Here is a 19,239-nt window from a genome sequence, read left to right on the forward strand (position 1 = left end):
AATTCTATCAATGGAGGGTATTGTGGGGCATACTTATTCCTGTGGGTTACTGACTACAGCAGTAGTTGAATATGAGAAGGGACTGAGGAGTGCAGCAATGGTATAATGACGGTGCCCAGAATCATTAGCAGTAAAAACCACCTGGAAAAGAAAATACTTGTCAGTTTGAAGCACAACATATATACCCCAAAACTACCTCAGCAATAGATTTAGCATACAGACTTCCCTGGAGTAGCATTTGGCTGATTTCTTTCAGTTAATGGTTTAATCTTTCATTAACTATGTAAACCTACTAAAGTAGATACAATTTAATGCCTTGAGAAATCTAAATCTCTATTAGAGGGTTCAGGACCTAATGTAAAGCTCATTGAAGTCAGTGAAAAGAGTCCTATTGATTTTATTTTTTAGGCTTTGGATTAGGCCCTTACAGACCTAATCCTGTCTGGTGCGGAGTACTTTTTAATTCTCAGAAGACAATGGAAGTGGTCTCAGTTCCTTGCAGGATCAGTCCTTAGCAATATAAAACAGGTTTGTGATTTAAAATGTAATGTAGTTTAGAGCTTCTCAGAATATTTGATTCAGTCTTTTAGGAAAATTGAATAGAATTCAATAATAAGCTGCTTTTTTTTTTCCTGGAAACTCTATGTAAACATTATAAAATGTGAAAAAAATAGAAGTGCTAGGCCACCAGCCAATGAAAACATAAGGTACAATTACTCCTCAGTCCTTCTGGAAATTTTGGATAGAATAGCATTTAAAGCCATGTTGATTTTTTCCCTTTCCCTTATAATTAATTCCTAGATGGTGTTTGTTTGAAGTTTTCTCTATCACATGCTTTAGAAATGATCTGGGGAGAAATGCACTTTAAACTTTACTATAACACATGATATGCAGGCAAAAAATATGTCTGACTTTTTAAAGCTACATGTCAGATTAAAGAGCTTTCAGTGATTTCTAGATTACTGAACCTGGAGTTGCTGTTCAAAACAAGAAAATGCCCCCAGTTTAAAAAAGAAAAGAAAAGAAAAAAAAAAGACCCTTTTCTGATTTATATTATGTTGATACCATTCATTCATTATGGATCTCCAAAGCCTTGCAGCCATCCCAGCAATGATAAAAGCATTTCCATACTGCAGAACATTTCAGATCTTTAAGGTATTTGAATAATGCACCAATTTGAGTACAATTTGGTTCTCTGTTGGTGTGAATGGGGGCAGTTCCGTTGACTGCAGTGGAGTTTTGCCCATTTACACTAGCGGAGAGTTTGGCCCATTAACTTATGAGGGAGCTCTTTGATTCCAGTGGTATGTACTGCAGATTTTCTGCAGATGATGCTGTATGATAGGGTGAGATGCTGCAGTGCATAATGCTACTCTTTGTGCATATGCACTTTTAAAGCAGATGTTCTACTCAATGTGTAAGACAGCTGAATAAATACTCACATCAGCATATTCGTGGAATGGAGATAGGCCAAGTCTGGTCCAGTAAGAGCTGGTGTCAAACTCAATCTTGTATACCCCTTCTACAAATTGTTCATCTGTGGTGAGCTCGTGGATCTCCCCATATTCAGTGGTTTTCCTGTGATGATAAATAGCCACATTAATTTTTTATCTTGACATTCAGATGTATCACGGCAGTAGACAGTGTGGAATGTTAAGTAGCCAGTTCTGTGGCCCCCACTGAATGATTCTATTCATCTGAAATAATTCCCTATCTTCTGCACAGCGTATGCTTCCCAGCATCACAGAGCCTATCCTTGTTACCAGCTCATCCATATATATCACACATTAACTCTGAGCGACAGAATTACTACAGTTATGACATGCATTTTGGCTAAGGCCTATTTTGATTTGGTGTTCAACTTGCATGTGTGATGTGGAACTGAAAATTAGAGGCCTAGAAAAAGATTGACGTGGTATCCGGAGACATGCCATGATAGAATTATGGAAGGAGGAAGATTTTTGAGGGAAAAAGATCTGCTGACTACCTGTTAAAAGCATATGAGGCAAAACATTTTTAATTGACTCTGAATGTTGTTTGCTTTTGGGCTCATGATAATATCTCCATGTTTGTTAGTAGTATTAATTTGAATTACAGTTCAAAGGGGTCAAATTGAGGACCAGGGACCCATTATCCTAGATGCTATATAAATGAGTATTGAAAAAAAAAGCCTTGTCCAAAGAGCCTCCTACCTAGGTTAATGATAAAATCCAGCAGGAGGCTAAAACAGAAAAGTGGAAAGGAATGGGTATTTGTAACATGGTCTAGCCAGTATAAACAACTAGGTCTTTTTTCAGTTGTTCAAATGGTTACATAGATGGTTTCTAGTTCCCTGTTCTTCTTCCCTGTTTTTATTTTCTATTTTTTCCTTTTTTTCTCTCTATTTTTGCCTGTTTTTCTTGAAATATTTATGAATGGAATAACTTCACAATCCGATATAATGGTGTGATGTTATTTGAAGAAAGAATGGGTCTGAAGTCTGAAAAGCTAATAGGACTCACCAGTTTTACTGCCACCTGTGAATATGGCTGTGTAGGCAGATAACAAAGAGTGGGAGCTGGAAGAGAGGGATTGATAATGAAAGACCCTAATAATGATCAGAGAACAAATCAGTTGTATTGTTCCCACTTTCTTCTTTCCATCATCCTCTTTCATTATACTTGTTTTTGTCCTAGAATGAATTGTAATCAAGGAAAACAGTCTCAATGAAGGAGGAGTTGCTCTAACTACAAAGTAAAGGCATATTTGTTGGGAGAAAAGTCTAGTTCCTTTCAAGTTGCTGTAGAAACTCTGGGGCCACAATTTAGTTCAGTGGGAATAAACTTTAACAAGAATAAACTGAAAACATTAAACAATCCAAACTTTTGATTGAAATAGGTTTATCGTGATGAGAGGTTTCTAGAACTGGGATGCCATCCCTGACTTGAAAACAGTTAATTTATTCCATTTATTAATGTTTATGAACTGGACCTTATTTACCTTTGAATAAACTGACAAAAAAGGGCAGAGTAGTTGATTAGTGAATGCTCACTGGTATTTACACTTGCAAAAGGAAGAGTGTCAGATTCTGCAGAAGTTTGTATGAATTTTGAGAGTACAAATTATTTAATCACATTAGTCTACCTATTCTAGCCATGTGTCAGTTAAACCAGCAATTGAGCCTGAGCCAAAATCTCTTATCAGAACAACTCATAGAAATTGAGTTTTTCAGTTAGGCTGTATTTTATGTACACAGAATCAATCTGTCAGATGTGAACAACCCAGAACTTGAGAGAAGATGGAATCCAGATTTAGTGTCTGCAATATTCCTTTTCTAGTTTAGGCCTATCTGGATCTGGGATTAAAACATTCCAGGGGCATTCGGATACACAGATTGTTGGTGCAATAGCAATAGAAAGAGGATACTGAACAAAAAGACTAATGCAACTAATCAGAGGGAAAACGAAGACAAGGCTACAGTAGCTTTCCGAAATGTGATATATAAATTTGCATCCTATGGTTCAGGTGTGTGTTGTAGACACCAAAAAGTTAATGGCACATGGCAGTCATGAAATAAAGAGCAAAATTAACTTATTATCAATAAATTGTCTATAATTTCCATAAAAATAGCAAATAGTGTATAAGCCAGCACTGACGAGCTAAGCTTGATGGAATCATAGGTATTTTACCTCTCAAGCTTCTGTACCTTTTGGTTTGGTTGCTAATGTCTTACTTAAATCATTTAAAATCGTGATTATTACAATCTTTGTGAAGAGCAACTGAGCATCATATTTACTTACAAATAATGTGGGATTTTCAAAAGCTCTCAACATCAATGGTAGCAGAATGAGACCCGTGCTGAGTTTGATTGAAAAATTCCACTTTGAGTATACATCTAGTGGCATTTTCCACCATCCTAGAATGTTAGGGAATTTTGCATGAGACAAGTTGCTCCCAGTCCTGTATTCAAGTGTATGGTAGTAGTACCAGGTAAAAGCCATTACAAGCTTGATGCTGTGCTCATGAAAGTCCAATAGCAAAACTCCCATGGGGACTTCAGTGATGCAGAAGTTTGTACTAAATTAGACCTTGTAAAAGGAAGTATCTGTTTGTGAGTGTGTAGACTATGTTTATAATGAACCTCTCCATTCATTCTTTGCTCTCATCTGATGAAGGGGCAAAAACATAATGTGGGCCATCTTCATCCATGGGATAGGGAGACATCATTTTCAAATTAAGAATTGAATTAAAAAAAAGTCTCTGTTATACCCGTGAACAACAGCAATTGTTTGTTTAAGAGTATGACTCCAAGAATTGCAATCAGACCCCACAATTGCAATGTGTATTACATAAAAATAATGCCTTGTTATAGTGTGAATATCGCCTGATTTGGTTACAAGCATGGTTCCAATGTTCATTTTAGTCTGCACAACAGCCATATTTTTCATTACTGGATTACAACTAGACCAGTCTATGCAACAAACCGGTGCAATTTTGTAACCAAGTTAGGGGACTGCTGAGCGTAAACACATTCCCTGATATCCTTACATTTATTGTTGTTAATCAGTGCAGTGATATAGTTCCCCAAGGCCTCAATCGATGGATTGTAAACAAAGCTTTTGTGAGTGAAACTGACTTACACTTTCAGTTTAACGGGTTCTGCCCAACAGAGAAAAACTTATTAATGGAAAGTAAACAGTGAAAGTACAGTTTGCATACAACAGTATCTTCTCGTGTATTTAGTTTGAATAGCTCAAATGATACCTCCATTTTCATTGGGAAATATTTTTTCCCTTCCGTGCTTAACTTGGCAGAAACTCATGGGCTGGAACTACAGCTTGATGGCTTGTTTAAGCATAACTGTATATTGAGTCATTTATTGAGTTTCTGCATTTGAAGAGTGTGACATAGTTGAGGGGCTGTTTACTCTAGTGGCTCTAGGCCCATTCTGGTTGGGCATTCACTGGTTGCTGTGTGAGCTGGGCGTGACCCCTACTGGCCTGCATCTGTAAGCACTGCCCAGAGGGGGATTGCCCTGAGGAACCTCAGGTCACATAGACAATGTCCCAACTGGTTCTTACCTGATAAGGGAAGTGGTCTGAACAAAGGAAGGGTGTGGTTTGGAGAAGAGGCAGTCTTGGCTGGGAAGCATGGAGAGAAGAGTCTAAGCTGAGTACTGAGGGTTCAGGGGCCTGTGGACCCCTAACGCAAGGGGTCTGAGGCTGCCTGGCCCCTCACTTTGATGCCCACATAGAACCTGGGCTGTGCTGTATCCTAGAGAAGCAATAAACCCTCTCTAGTCTACTGGCTGGCAGAGTCTCATATTGCTGCAGACAGGGTGCAGGGTTGGGGGATACTCGATGTGCCGCCACAGTGGTGTCAGGGGTAGATGGAGCTTCCAGCAACAGGGTGCAGTAGAAAGAAAGGGCTTGCAAGAGACAGGCATGCTGGAGGCAGAGCAAAGCTAATCCTGCGAGTTGTGGTGCTCTGCAGCACTCGGCCGGTGAGTCCACACCCCGGGGATCAGCGAGGAGATTGCCTACTCCCGAAGGCAGACCTTGTGGGGCTGTGCAGAGAGAGCGGCCTGCCCATGGGAAAACAATCAAGGCCCAGCTGATTGCCCGGCTGGAAGAGAATGAACAGTCCAGGATCATGGATCCTGTCTCATTGGGGAGCAGCCAGACACCCCTTGGGAGTATCTCAGGCTCTCAGACTGGAGGGAGGGCTGGAGTCCGCCAGACAGATGCAATGCCCACCAGGCCATGCTCCGCCAGCAGTGGTACGTCCAGGGCGGTGTCCATCCTGACAGAGCTGCGACAGCTGGAGATCAAGCTGAGGCAAAAGGAATTGGAGTCACAAGAGAAAGAGCAGCCAGACCATAGGGAGGAACGCCAGGACTGAGAGAGACAGCGGCAGCATGAGCTGGCCATGGCGGAATGGAGAAGGCGAGGGGCCCCAACTGCAGTGAGTGGGGAGGACCCCAGGGGGCCTGGGATGGCCAGACACTTTGAGAAGCTCGTGTTGGCTCAATGTAAAGATGTGGGGGACATGGACGAGTTCCTTAGCTCCTTTGAGTGACCTACACCAGAGTCCCCCAGCGGACCGGCTCCAACAGCTCACCCCCTTGCTGGATCAGAAGGCCGCAGAGATGCTCAACCAACTAGAGAATCTGCAGTCAGGCGACTGCAAATGAGTCAGAGGCCCAGCTGCACAAGTTCGGGCTGACCCTGGAGATGTACCGGAAGAAGTTCCGGGGGGTGGAAGGAGGAGCCAAGAGAGACCTATATGAATATGGCCTCCTGCCTGGCACAATACTGCCGCAAGTGGGTGTTTGGGGTCGGGGCCCAGATTGCAGAGGACCTGGTTAAATTGATGATCCTGGAACAGTTCTATGAAGCATGTCCACCCATCCTGAGCCTGGGGCTCAAGGACTGGAGGCCAGAGGACCCCCAGGATGCCGGAGGGTCGGCGGATGAGTTAACAGACAGCTGGTCCGGGTGTGAACAGGAGTCCTGGGGAGAGAGAGAATCGTGCAGAGACCGGTTCTCGGCTGAGTAACGAAGGAAATCACCTACGGGGCGAGCCCAAGAGACAGGGACCAGCCATCTGGCCCACAGAGAGACAGCCAGGGCCCGGACAGAGCCAGCCTAAAGGGACTTGCAGGACCTAACTTGCTGTGGACAAAGAGGCCACAAGAGAGTTCAGGGCAACAGGCACCAGGACAGGTCCCACAACCCAGGACTTTCTAGGGTTAACTGGCTGGGGCTGGGAGAAGGGTGGGCCAGCAGGCAAACCTCAGCTCAAAGTGTGAGGAAGGCCTCTCAGGCCAACTCCCCTGGGAGATCTGACCCTCTGGAGGTGGATTTCTCCATGTACCGGGTGGCAGCAGGGCAGCCCCTGCAGGTGGATGGCAGGGAGGTGATGGGCTACTGGGACATGGGTGCAGAGGTGATGCTGGCCCGGCCTGAGGTAGTAGCCCCAGACCACATGGTACCGAACACTCAGCTGACCCTGAGGGGCATAGACAGGATCCTGCTTAAGGTGCCAATAGCCCAGGTACATCTGAAATTGAGGGGCTAAGGACCCCAAGGAAGTGGGGGTGCACCGGCACCTACAGGACTGGGACAAGTACCTGCCGTACCTGCTGTCTGCACACAGGGAGGCACCCCAAGGATCTACCAGGTTCTCCCTGACCGAGCCATGCTACCAAAGGGGGAAGGACCCCCCTGGGCTTGCCGGGAGAGTTATGGGAGGGGAAGGCCTCCCCAGATGGAGAGTTGGGGGTGGAGGACATCTTGGCTCTCTGGGAAAGGCTCACTGAGCTTATGGGCCCAGCCAGGGAGACCCTGGACAGAGCCCAAGGGAAGTGGAAGGGCTGGTACGACCATAGAGAGTGGGCCCATGCCAGCCCCTCAAAGCCGTCCAGCAGCCGAACAGGGCAGAGCCGGCTCCTTCAGAGCACCATCAAAGCAGGCCCAAGCCAAGGGGAGCACCAATGTCACTGTCGCTGCTGTCCCCGGCGGCGGGGAGGAGGGCCAAACTTCCCCAGGTGAGAAGTGGAGTGACCCTGCTCAGTTTGCTCTTGGAGGGGGGAGATATACGATGGGCTGTTTACTCTAGTGGCCCTAGGCCCACTCTGGTTGGGCATTCACTGGTTGCTGTGTGAGCTGGGGGTGACCCCTACTGGCTGCGTCTGTAAGCACTGCCCAGCGGGGGGTCGCCCTGAGGAACCTCAGGTCACGTAGACAGTGTCCCGACTGATTCTTACCTGACAAGGAAAGTGGTCTGAACAAAGGAAGGGTGTGGTTTGGAGAAGAGGCAGTCTTGGCTGGGAAACATGGAGAGAAGAGATTAAGCTGAATACTGAGGGTTCAGGAGCCTGTGGACCCCTACTCCAAGGGGTCTAAGGCTGCCTGGCCCCTCAATTCTATGCCCACATAGAACCCGGCTGTGCTGTATCCTAGAGAAGCAATAAACCCTCTCTAGTCTACTGGCTGGCAGAGTCTCAATTTGCTGCAGACGGGGTGCAGGGTCGGGGGATACTTGATGCGCCGCCATAAAGAGTAAGATTCCTTCAGGGTATTTTATAAATCGTTGTTTTCCGTGTTCTAGAAAACATATGACTGAAGAACAGATGCGTCTGAACTCCTTTAGAGAAATGTTTTAATCATATGCTTTGTGGATGGAAGGAAGTTGAGAGAAAAGACAGCATTTTCATTTTGCACGCAAGGAATGTAGGGAGATGGCTCAAGGGCCTTCCTCTCTTTAATAATTAATATAAAATCCTAGCTAGCAGTGTTAAAAAATCTGTTCCATTTACATTGTCTGGGACCTTTTCATTATAAAGCTGTGTGTGGTGACTGAACTTTTTATTACCTACATTCATGCTGTCTTGGGATTTATGTAATATGCTCAGTGTAAAGTGCCGTTGAAATCAATGTTATTTATCTTCCTCCTGGGTTGTATGCGTATTGAAACTATGCCTTCAACTGTTTACAGGCATCCTACTAACTTGGACCATATTCAGTAGAATGAAATAGTGCTGTAGACTAAAAGTTGTGGCATAAATGAATTCAAATGCATAGGCAGTAGCTCATTTTCAACATTCTAACCCTAATCCATGAAAGAACTCATTCTGACAAAGGGCATGTCCACACAGCAAAGCTAAACTCGAAATAAGTTATGCAATTTGAGCTACGCTAATTGCGTAGCTTAAGTCAAAATAGCTTATTTCAACCTTTGGCACTGTCTACACAGCAGTTATTTCAAAATAGAGCACTCTTCCCCCAACTTCCCTTACTCCTCGTACCATGAAGTTTAGAGAAGTTGGAGTAAGAAGCCCATTATTTTGAATTTATTTTGAAATAACGAGCTTGCTGTGTAGACACAAACTACCTTATTTCGGAATAACTGATGTTGTTCCGAAAGAATGCTCTGTGTAGACATGCCCAAAGGGAATTACTGAAATATGTGATATTTGCAAAAGTACGTTGACATCCAGTGTGAAAATAACAAGGTCACAGATAGTCAAGTGAAGAGTTAAATAGTTACCTGACTCCTAGTCCCCTATACAACTAGACTGTACTTCTTCCTCAGAACTTCTCAGCTGGAATTAGCTTCCCTTGCATGTTTTAGTTAAACTCAGTTTGAATTAAGCTTCTTAATAAAGTCACTCATTGGACTGTAACTCACCTCCTACCTTTTAAATAGTTACTTCAAATTCAAGGTGTTTTTTTCATAATGCACTAAGGGTAGTATTAAGAGACAGAATGATAGTAATTATTCATACATAGGTACATACCTTGAGAAGGTCATCTCCCAATATGTACACTCAATGATTTATTATGTCAATGGCACATGAACAGTTTTAGTTGTTGATTGTATCCAGATATTCAGAAGGTCTGTGAGATAACATATTTCCAAATTTGCCTGCCCTCGTGGACTGGGTTTTGTTTAAAATTGAGACTGAAATATTTGTAGTTTTTCTCTGATGGTCCAAAGCCTTGGTCAAAGATACAAGAAGGTATCCTTTCAAGACATTACAACTATAGCAGTTCAGAAAACAAAATTTTCATCCTAGGAGAAATTTTGATCTTTCAAAGTTAATTTTAATTCTTAATTGGAGTGTTGGAATGTTAAACCGAAGTATTGAAACTTTTTGTGACTTAAAAAATTCCCAAAATGTCGAACCAACCAGAAAACCCTGAAACAATGTGATATAATAAATGGCATTTTCATTTGGAAATGGTGATTCAAAATGACACTTTTTGGCTTAATACTCCCAGCTGTGAAACTGAAAAATCTAGTCAACATGGACAGTTTCAGGAGGAAATTTTTTATTTTGACTAACCCACATTTTTTAGAAGAAATCATTAGAGATGGTCAAAAATTTTCTCTCAGATTTCAACAGCAATATGCATTTATGTGATAGGACCCTCCAGAGAGATTCTGTATAATGCTTTCCAATGAGTAAGATAATCAAAACTAGTCAAATAATCCAAAGTGTTTTTTTTACTTTAATTTAAAAAGCTGTAGTAAATTCTAAATTATCAATAAAATAGCAAAAGTTCTGTCATGAATTATGATTATTAAAGATCTTTTTCTCTTTGGATAAATTCTATTCTGTTTCTTGACTGCTGACCGTTTGGGGCAGGCATGCCTATTGGTGAGTTCACCTTCAGTTCACTACTCACTCACAAGCAGGAGCAGCCACACAGTTATGCACCCTTGACGCTCGGTAAAGGAAAAGTGCATCTGTTGCTTGTGACTGTTGCTGTTTGACAAGTTTGCTAACCACCTGTTTCCTTTTCCTCTCACTGTACCATACCCTAAGCTGAGCTGCCAGAGTTACATTTCTTTTATTTACACTCCTATAGCAGAACAAAGACCCAGACATTAGTTTGATTTCCTTTGGCCAGAAGATGAATATCACCCAGAGTGCACATATTTTGTCTGATTATTGTACATATATCAAAATAGAAAAGGATCTCAGGTCCCTCAACATCAGTGCATCATTGCCATTCACATTTTTCATCCTTTTCGCATCAGTCTTTTTCCTCACAGATATGACACGGCTGTGAGCTGGTAATTTGTAGCAACGTGACATATGTAGGGTACAGTCCTGCAGGCATTCAGTGGTGGATTAGTGCTTACAAATGTGAGTAGTTTCACTGAAGTACTCAATGTAATAAACACTAAGGATTCATCTTCATCCATCAATCAACTATTAAAACAAAACAAATCAGCCCTCCATTCTCAACCAATGTAATAGGATTGCAGGGACCATCCCAACAAATTTGAACGCCAGGTTCCAAATTTTTCACTTCTTGGCCCAATTATTAGCTTATTTTCTGAATTATGCAAAATGTTTGCAACTTTGGTGCACATATATTAAATTAGTTTTATACTTAAGGTCATAAGAACAGCCAAACTGGGTCAGACCAAAGGTCCATCTAGCCCACTATCCTGTCTTCCAACAGTGGCCAATACCAGATGCTAAGAAGTAGTGATGCACCTAACCTCCGTGAATTTACCTAGTTCTTTTTTTGAACCCTGGTAAAGTCCTGGTCTTCACAACATCCTCTGGCAATAGATCTATGGGGGTGTGTCTAGACTACATGCCTCCTTCGACGGAGGCATGTAGATTAGCCAGATCGGAAGAGGGAAATGAAGCCGCGATTAAAATAATCGCGGCTTCATTTAAATTTAAATGGCTGCCCCGATCTGCCGATCAGCTGTTTGTCGGCAGATCGGGGGAGTCTGGACGCGATGCCCCGACAAAGAAGCCTTTCTTCATCGACACAGGTAAACCTGGTTTCACGAGGCTTACCTGTGTCGATGAAGAAAGGCTTCTTTGTCGGGGCATCGCGTCCAGACTCCCCCGATCTGCCGAAAAACAGCTGATCGGCAGATCGGGGCAGCCATTTAAATTTAAATGAAGCCGCGATTATTTTAATCGCGGCTTCATTTCCCTCTTCCGATCTGGCTAATCTACATGCCTCCGTCGAAGGAGGCATGTAGTCTAGACACACCCTAGGTCTAGAATTACTATTAACCATGTCTTCTGGCCCAGGTTATGTCTTACGAGTCAGGGGTGGGGAACCTTTCTTGGGTCAGGAGCCAAGGACGCACAGAAAAATCATTCAGGCCCAGGCTAGTAGATTTTGTGTGCTCTAGCCCCATGGGGAGAACAGCAGAGGGCTGGAGCTCCAGCACCAGCTCGCCAATGCTAAGGGGGAGCCCCAAACACCAGATCAAGGCAAGCTTTAGGTTCCCCAGCTCTGCTGTAAAACTTGTAAACATAGATCTGTGTAAAGTAAAAAATAACCTAACAGTACTGCCAGCCCTGTGGTTGTAAAATCCCATGTCTGAAAATTTGTCAGCTGCTCAAACAAGTGCGATGTTTGAAAGTAGCATGGCAGTAGCCAAACACCATGCCATTTAAGAAGGAATAAAGTTTAGTGGACTTCATACAAAAACAATAAACCGGAACGTCTTATCCTCCACACTGCAGGCCTTCCTACTATCCCAGGCAAAAACAAGGAATCAAAATTTTCCAAATTTATGCATCTAAAACCAGTTTCATAAATTCATATTTAGAGGCTTAAAAAGATTGACTTGATGTTCCGTGATACTGAACACTTGTAGTTTCCATTTACTTCAGTGGGAGCTATTGGTTCATAAAAGTGGCAGGATATATCCCTAAATCTCAATTAAGAACAATTTTACAAGGTAAGCTCTTATATTACACAACTAAGGGAATATAGTATTTAGCTTGTTCCTCTGCAGATTGCATATAGACATGTTACATATGCTTTTAAAAACTACTATTCTCATATATTTTAGAAACAATATAGTGTTCCTAATGATGGCAGAAAAACATACTGTGGTTTTTAGAGACAAATAGACTTGTCCCATCACCTGCATGAAAAACTTGGGAAGAAAATAAGTTTTGTACAAGGTTTCACTTTTTACATTTATAAATGCATTCTGAATGCTGCTTGTTCCTATATTAGCTCTTAAAAGTTTCTTCAGATCTATTCAGCTATGGTGTAGCACATGTACAGAGGTTGGTTTGTGAATTGCCCAGAGACAGAGGAAAACAATGATCTCAATGCTGCAGAGAGAAATAAATAATGTCACAAAATCTGTAGCAAAAGATATTCAGGAAGATAAACTGGCTAGGGTGCTCACTTGGGAGACCTGTCTTCAGCTCCCTGCTTCTTGCATGACCTTTGGCTAGTCACTTAATCTCTCTGTCTCAGGTCCCCATCTGTAAAATGGGAGTAATTGCTTTCCAACGTCACTCACAGGAGTGTTGTAAGGCTAAATACATGGCAGGCTGTGAGCTGCTCAGATACCTCACTAATATGTGCAATAAAAATGCCATAACTGGAACCAGAAACAAATATTGTGGACCCTTTTCTGCTCTCAGTTACACCAGTGTAACCTTGTCCAAGGGGCTTCTCCTGACTTCCATGTGTGTCAGTGAAAACAAGAGGGAAGGTCATTTATTGTCTTTGGCTGTGTCTAGACTGGCAAGTTTTTCTGCAAAAGCTGTTGCTTTTGCGGAAAAACTTGCCAGCTGTCTACACTGGCCGCTTGAATTTCCGCAAGAACACTGACGATCTCATGTAAGAAATCAGTGCTTCTTGCAGAAATACTATGCTGTTCCCGTTCGTGCAAAAGTCCTTTTGCGGAAAAGGGCCAGTATAGACAGCTCAGATTTTTTTTGCTCAAAAAAGCACGTCTAGATTGGCACGGACGCTTTCCCATAAAAAGTGCTTTTGCAGAAAAGCATCCGTGCCAATCTAGACACTCTTTTCCGCAAATGCTTTTAACAGAAAACTTTTCCGATAAAAGCATTTGCAGAAAATCATGCCAGTCTAGAAGTAGTCTTCATGTTTAGGGCTTTCTAATGAAGATTAGAGGAGAGTGAATTTGCTTGGCTTACTTCTCCACAAATAAAGCTCTGGACCTACTGTATATCAAGATGGCTACCCTGGACTATACAGAAGGTCAGGTGCACAGGGTTTTAATTTTTAACAGCAGTGGTACCACAGCACCTTTTGAAAGTGAGGATAAAAATATAAAATATTCTCTCACTAAGGTAAGATGAAAAATTCAAAGTAATTCTCCCTACTAGTATGCATTCTCTTCATGGGCCTGATCTCCCTGAACTTGATAGGCTTTAAATCAGGCTCCATAAGCATTCTTTGCAAAATAAGTTGGGCATCCAGTTAAAGTCCCCTTTATATCTCATTTTGATCTTTAAGACATCATAAAAGTTTCAGAGAACAACATAACTTACCCAGTAGCGAATTCCTTCCAGTTTCCATCTGCAGCCTTTTTAAACACTTTAACTGCTACATTGGCAGCTGGACTTCCTCTAACTGCATCCAGAACTTTCACCATAAGAGGGCACTTGGAATCAACAGACCCATGGGAAACCTTGAGAAAGTGTTTAAAAAAAAATAAATTGTGTAGTGCACCAAATTATAGAGGCATATTCAACATGCCTTTCTACTTCCAAAGAGCAGAAAAGCCACACTTGCAGGGTTTAACACCCTCATGAGGGTATGTTTCAAACAAAGCAGTATTTTAAACTCAGTATAGTTCACAAATAGATGTTCACAAACAGGAGGGTAATCTTAGATTGGGTGCACTGTATTACTTCAGGGATTGATTTACAAATAGCTCTGGAAAACAACATGCTAATTAAGGATGTTTCTTTAAATGAGATCAGAAATAGGACAAGAAAGTAATGAACAAGTATATGTGCAGGCTAACCACCTCAGCTTCTACATTTGATGATCAGCATCTTATCACCTCAGAAATATCCCTGGGCCTCAGAGGAAATTGCCTTCCCCATCTTTGCTATACTGTGTTTAATTCTTAGTAATAATTCAATAGCATCTCCCATCTTTGGCTCTTGCAGTATAAGAAGTAAACAAGCATCACAACACATTTATGTGGAAAGTAAAATTATCCCCATTTTACAGATCTAGGCTAGGTATAAACTACAAAGAAAAGTCAGAAAATGATACGCAAATTGTGAACCGTAATTTGCATTAACTTTTTCTGCTTTTCTTTTGAAAGAAGCTTTTCTGAAATTTGGCCCATTTACATAGGACCAGACTTCAGACAAACCTCTTTCAACACATCCCTTCTTCCAGTTTTTCCGAAATTGTTCCAAAAAAGCGGATGCGTTCTCTGGACATGGCAAAGCTTTTTCTGGGAGGCATCCTAGAAAATCTCTGCAGTCTAGACATAGTCATAAATATTGTATCACAGAGAAATAAAGGGATTTGTCCAACATTACTGTGTGAATTAAGAACAAAGTCCAGATCTTCCAGATTCCAGCCCCTTTTTCTTAACCACAAGATCTCAGTGAAACAGATGAACCACAAGGTCTTTGAAATAATATATAGATGAATCCCAAAGCTGAGTTTATTTTAAATATTACTATGAATTTTGAAGAAAATGCATGAGAAAAGTGGCATTACCAGAACACTGTAGAATGACAATGGCTATAGGAATTGGCTTCAGGCTAGTAAATGCATACAATATAGAATATATCTGTGCTTGATTTCAGAGAATTTATGCTATTTGCAATCATTTTAATTCACCCTTTAGTACCAAAACACTTACCAATGGGGCAGCTTCAGCAAGAAATACCAGTCCAGCTAAGAAAACGAGATGTGCAGAATAAAAGGCCATTCTGCTTGCTGTTAGTGAGCTTCTGTGCCAGCAGCTAGAAGCTGATGGGATTTGGGATTTTATACCCAAGCCTACCACAAAACAGGCTGCTTATCTGGTGCCCATATGACTCCAAACCTGCTGATTCTGATTATTTACTTAATAAACAATCCAATCCTGCAGTTATTCCAGGCTTGGAACTGCCCTGACACTCAATGGGACTTTTGCATGCGGAAGGACTGCAGTATCATTGGAGCTAAGAGAATAAGTAACCCACACAAACATGAACCTTGCCTGGGGAGATTAGGCTTTTGGAATACCCTCTGTAAAATAATGCAAATAATTTGTTTTTCTCTGAGTGCATAGCTGCTTAGAGCAGGCCCTATTTCCGTTGTTGACTTACACTGGAAGCATTCTTCAGTCTCATTTTTTGTCTACTCCCATGCATGTTTCCTTTTTTAATTTAATTTTTTCTGAGACCCAGTTGTCCATCAGAGTGATATTTCCTTTCATGCACATTATAAGTAGAATAGGATAAAATGCTGCATGATGCATAAAAAATATGATGGTGACATCCTGGTTCCATTGAAGGCAATGTCAAAGTTCCCATTGACTTTAATGGAGCCAGGATTTCACCCTTTGTTATTTAATGGCAAGTCTCTGTGAACTTAACTTATGCAAGAAATGGCAAATGACAGAGATAATAACAAATTAGTTTTATTTCTCTCCATGTACCTGTTACTATTTGCAGAATGATTCCCATCTTAACTGAAAATGTGAGTAATAGTTCTTGCTTCTTTTTCAAAATCTATCTAAGAAGGAGGCATAAACTTTGAGGAGAAAGAGCCTTTACCTTTTAGGACTTGATCCTGCATCATTCAGGTGTTGAGAGTTTTGCCATTGACTTGAACAGGATGAGGATCAAGTCCTTAGAGAGAAGTTTTAAAGTATGAAGTGAGACAATGGGTTTATCGCCCCCCCCCCCATGTCTTATGCATTCATTTACTTGTATGTAAAATTATTAATGTAAAAAATGTATTATAGAAACCCAGCAGGGTCCCCTGATGTTAAATAGTATACATACATTGAAGCAGACACAGTCCCTGTCCATAAATATTGCAATGGGAACATTCTACACCCACTTTTAACATATAAAAATGACCACACAATGGGTATGTGTCTACACTACAGAATTTTTTCAGAAAAACGTCCGTTCTGCATTCGTGTTCTTTCAAAAGAAAATGGAAAGAACAGAGGAGTTTTCCCGACATTGGTAAACCTCTTTCTAGGAGGAAGAAGCCTTTTTCCAAAACAGCTCTTTCAGAAAAAGGCATGTGTGTGGACGGAGAAGAGGGAGTTCTTTCAAAAGAAGAGGAAAGAGAAAAAAGCACAGGTGCCCTGGTGGCCATTCTGTATATAGTAATCACAGCTTATATGCGAGATAGCGTCCATTCAGTGTGGACGCTCTTTCGGAAGAAGATTTTTTTGAAGATCTCTTCCAGAAAAGCTTCTTCCAAAAGAAGCCTGTAGTCTAGACATAGCCAAAATGTAAGGCTGTTGAGAACCAGGCTCAGTTTCCTTGCAAGCCAGTGGGAGTTACTCACACCTTGAGGCTAAAACTTCTGTTCTCAGATTAACACAGGGAATCTTTTCTTTATGTATTAGAATACCTCTTATACATGAAGCTGTGGTCTTTCTACACATGGAAAGGAATCAGAGATCTCCAAGCAGAATTTTGCCATTAGCTCTTAAGACTTTCCATAGCAAGTTAATGGCTAAAACAGGAAATGATCCCAATTTCAGCAAAATGTCCTCATGGCATAACATTGGCTCATATTGGCAACCTCTGGAATGTATTTCTTTTATCTTCATATGAGATTTCTCTGTTCTGGATCACTGAATTTGGAAGAAGCAGACTTTTTTAACATCTTTGTAAGATTCATTTCATCAGTTGTTTATAACAGGGATGGGCAATAAAACAGTGGCAGGCCACCAAGGGCTACTGTTGCTCCACAGGTATGGGTGATCGCTGGGATGGGTGCTGAGATCCACTGTACCTGCACAGGCACAGGTAAATACAATGATGAGGGGGGCCACCAGGGACTAACTCTGGCAGACCAGATCCAACCCGTGGGTCGGTATTTGCCCATCCGCAAGCTATAGGAATAGCATTTTCAGCTCTGAGTATTATGCACTTTATTCAAAAGAACATTGTTTTTTGGGGCAATGTTGTTGTCATTAAGGATGGTTTCAAGATAGGGAAATATTCTGTGCCTCAGCTTAAATATCAAGCTGATCTCTCTTTCTTCTCTTTCTCTTTTTCTGGAATAAATTGCCTAGGGAGGTTGTGGAATCTCCATCCCTGGAGATATTTAAGAGTAGGTTAGATAAATGTCTATCAGGGATGGTCTAGACAGTATTTGATCCTGCCATGGGGACAGGGGACTGGATTCGATGACCTCTCGAGGTCCCTTCCAGTCCTAGTGTTCTATGATTCCCTTTGCTTTGCATTTTTGAAAATGGTCTGAGTTATTTCTTCAGTTCTGTGAGTCCTAGGACATCTCCAGAATCAGTGGGGAGGGTCTGAGCACTGAGGCTCTTCTATCCTGGGGAATCTTGGAGCTTATGAAATGTAAATAGAATGACCATATTCCACTGAAGGCTTTTCTAAACAAAGGCTGTTCCTCCACACCGAGTACAAGGTATAGAAAGGTTCAGGAAACAGCAAATAAGTGGTTTAGGGCCTGTTGGAACTGGAGCACTAAGAAAAAGGGCTGTTTGGAGTCAGGAGACTTGATGGGGTTAGATAAAGGTACAGGGATCTGGCTGGCTCAGCAAGAGACTAGGTTGTGGTGAATACAGAAGGAGGTGGTTATGGAAATATGTGCTTAATCCTCAAATATGCCAACTCTTTAGGGCTTAGCTGAATTCCAAATTGTTTGAAGTTCACCAGCTGTTAGTTAAAATTAATCATTTTTTAAAATGAAATAATGCTACCTATTTGGAAGCATTACTGTGTTCAGGTCAAGAATAAACATGTCCTGTTAATTCTCTTGTTTACATCAAAGCTGCTTTCCAGATGCTATTCTATGCACATTTCTCTCTCTCTCTCTCTCTCTCTCAGGCTATGTCTAGACTGCAGGCTTCTTTCAGAAGAAGCTTTTCCGGAAGAGATCGTCCAAAAAAAACTTCTTCTTAAAGAGAGCATCCACACTGCCAAAACTCATTGAAAAAAATTACAGAAAATAGTAGTCTATTTTTGTTGAAATATGTTTGGTTTGTCTGATTTAATTTTAATCTAATTACATTTTCTAATATGTTCTTTATTTACATTGGTGGTATTGTCACTGAATACCTACCCCTAGCCAATACTATAATTAACTCAAGTCTGTAGGGACAGATTATGATCTTTTCAGGTTGCCCATATGTTTGCTGTGAATCTTGTGTCAGCTACCACAAATGTGTACTTTGCTCAGTATCTTTCTGTTTAAGATTGTTAAATGTTTAGTCAAATGATCACAGGCACCTTATTCTGGTATCTAATACAAATAGACATATGGAAACAGTTTTTTTAACTTCCTAGCACTCAGTTCCAATATTGTATTTGGTTTGGGAGTTTCTTCTACCTTGCATAAAACATGCTGTTGAAAAATTAATTGGATTTTTTTAAATGCTCTTGTTCAAAAGGAATTGTTCTGGGAATTTTCTCTGGCCATGTTATACAAAGGACTAGGTGATCAGAATGGTTCCTTCTGGCCTTGAAATCTATTAATCTATTCAATGATCTTTACACTTCTCATTTTAGTGGAATTTGGTATACTATCTATTACTACTTGGATTCCTCTTAGGATACGTCTAGACTGCAGGCTTCTTTCGGAAGAAGCTTTTCTGGAAGAGATCTTCAGAAAAAAACTTCTTCCAAAAGAGAACATCCATGCTGAATGGAGGCCATCTTGCATGTAAGCTGTGATTACTATGGACAAGTGGCCATCAGGGCACCTGTGCTTTTTCCTTTTTCCTCTTCTTTCGAAAGAACTCCCCACTAAACTAGCACACCAGGAA

The 19,239-nt window shown here is 41.4% G+C and overlaps 1 protein-coding gene across 1 annotated transcript; it reads right to left on the reverse strand.

Moving 5' to 3' along the window:
* On the reverse strand, window positions 1–15,300 carry LOC102452447 (transthyretin). The gene is made up of 4 exons (XM_006113604.3): window positions 15,130–15,300; window positions 13,790–13,929; window positions 1,443–1,578; window positions 1–141 (listed from the first exon to the last, which is right to left on the reverse strand). Exons 1-4 carry the CDS (start codon window positions 15,196–15,198, stop codon window positions 34–36), a joined length of 453 nt encoding a protein of 150 aa, XP_006113666.2. The 5' UTR covers window positions 15,199–15,300; the 3' UTR covers window positions 1–33.
* Window positions 15,301–19,239: the final 3,939 nt, after the last annotated feature.

This window comes from Pelodiscus sinensis, chromosome 2 (genome assembly GCF_049634645.1).
Source record: "Pelodiscus sinensis isolate JC-2024 chromosome 2, ASM4963464v1, whole genome shotgun sequence".
Taxonomy (NCBI): Eukaryota; Metazoa; Chordata; order Testudines; family Trionychidae; genus Pelodiscus; species Pelodiscus sinensis.

Excerpts from the sequence above, each read along its gene's own strand:
- LOC102452447 (XM_006113604.3), bottom strand. The coding sequence starts at position 15,198 with ATGGCCTTTTATTCTGCACATCTCGTTTTCTTAGCTGGACTGGTATTT. Across the intron at positions 13,930-15,129 it reads TTGCTGAAGCTGCCCCATTG|GTTTCCCATGGGTCTGTTGA; the intron begins GTAAGTGTTTTG and ends CACTTTCTCAAG. Across the intron at positions 142-1,442 it reads CATTCCACGAATATGCTGAT|GTGGTTTTTACTGCTAATGA; the intron begins GTGAGTATTTAT and ends TTTCTTTTCCAG.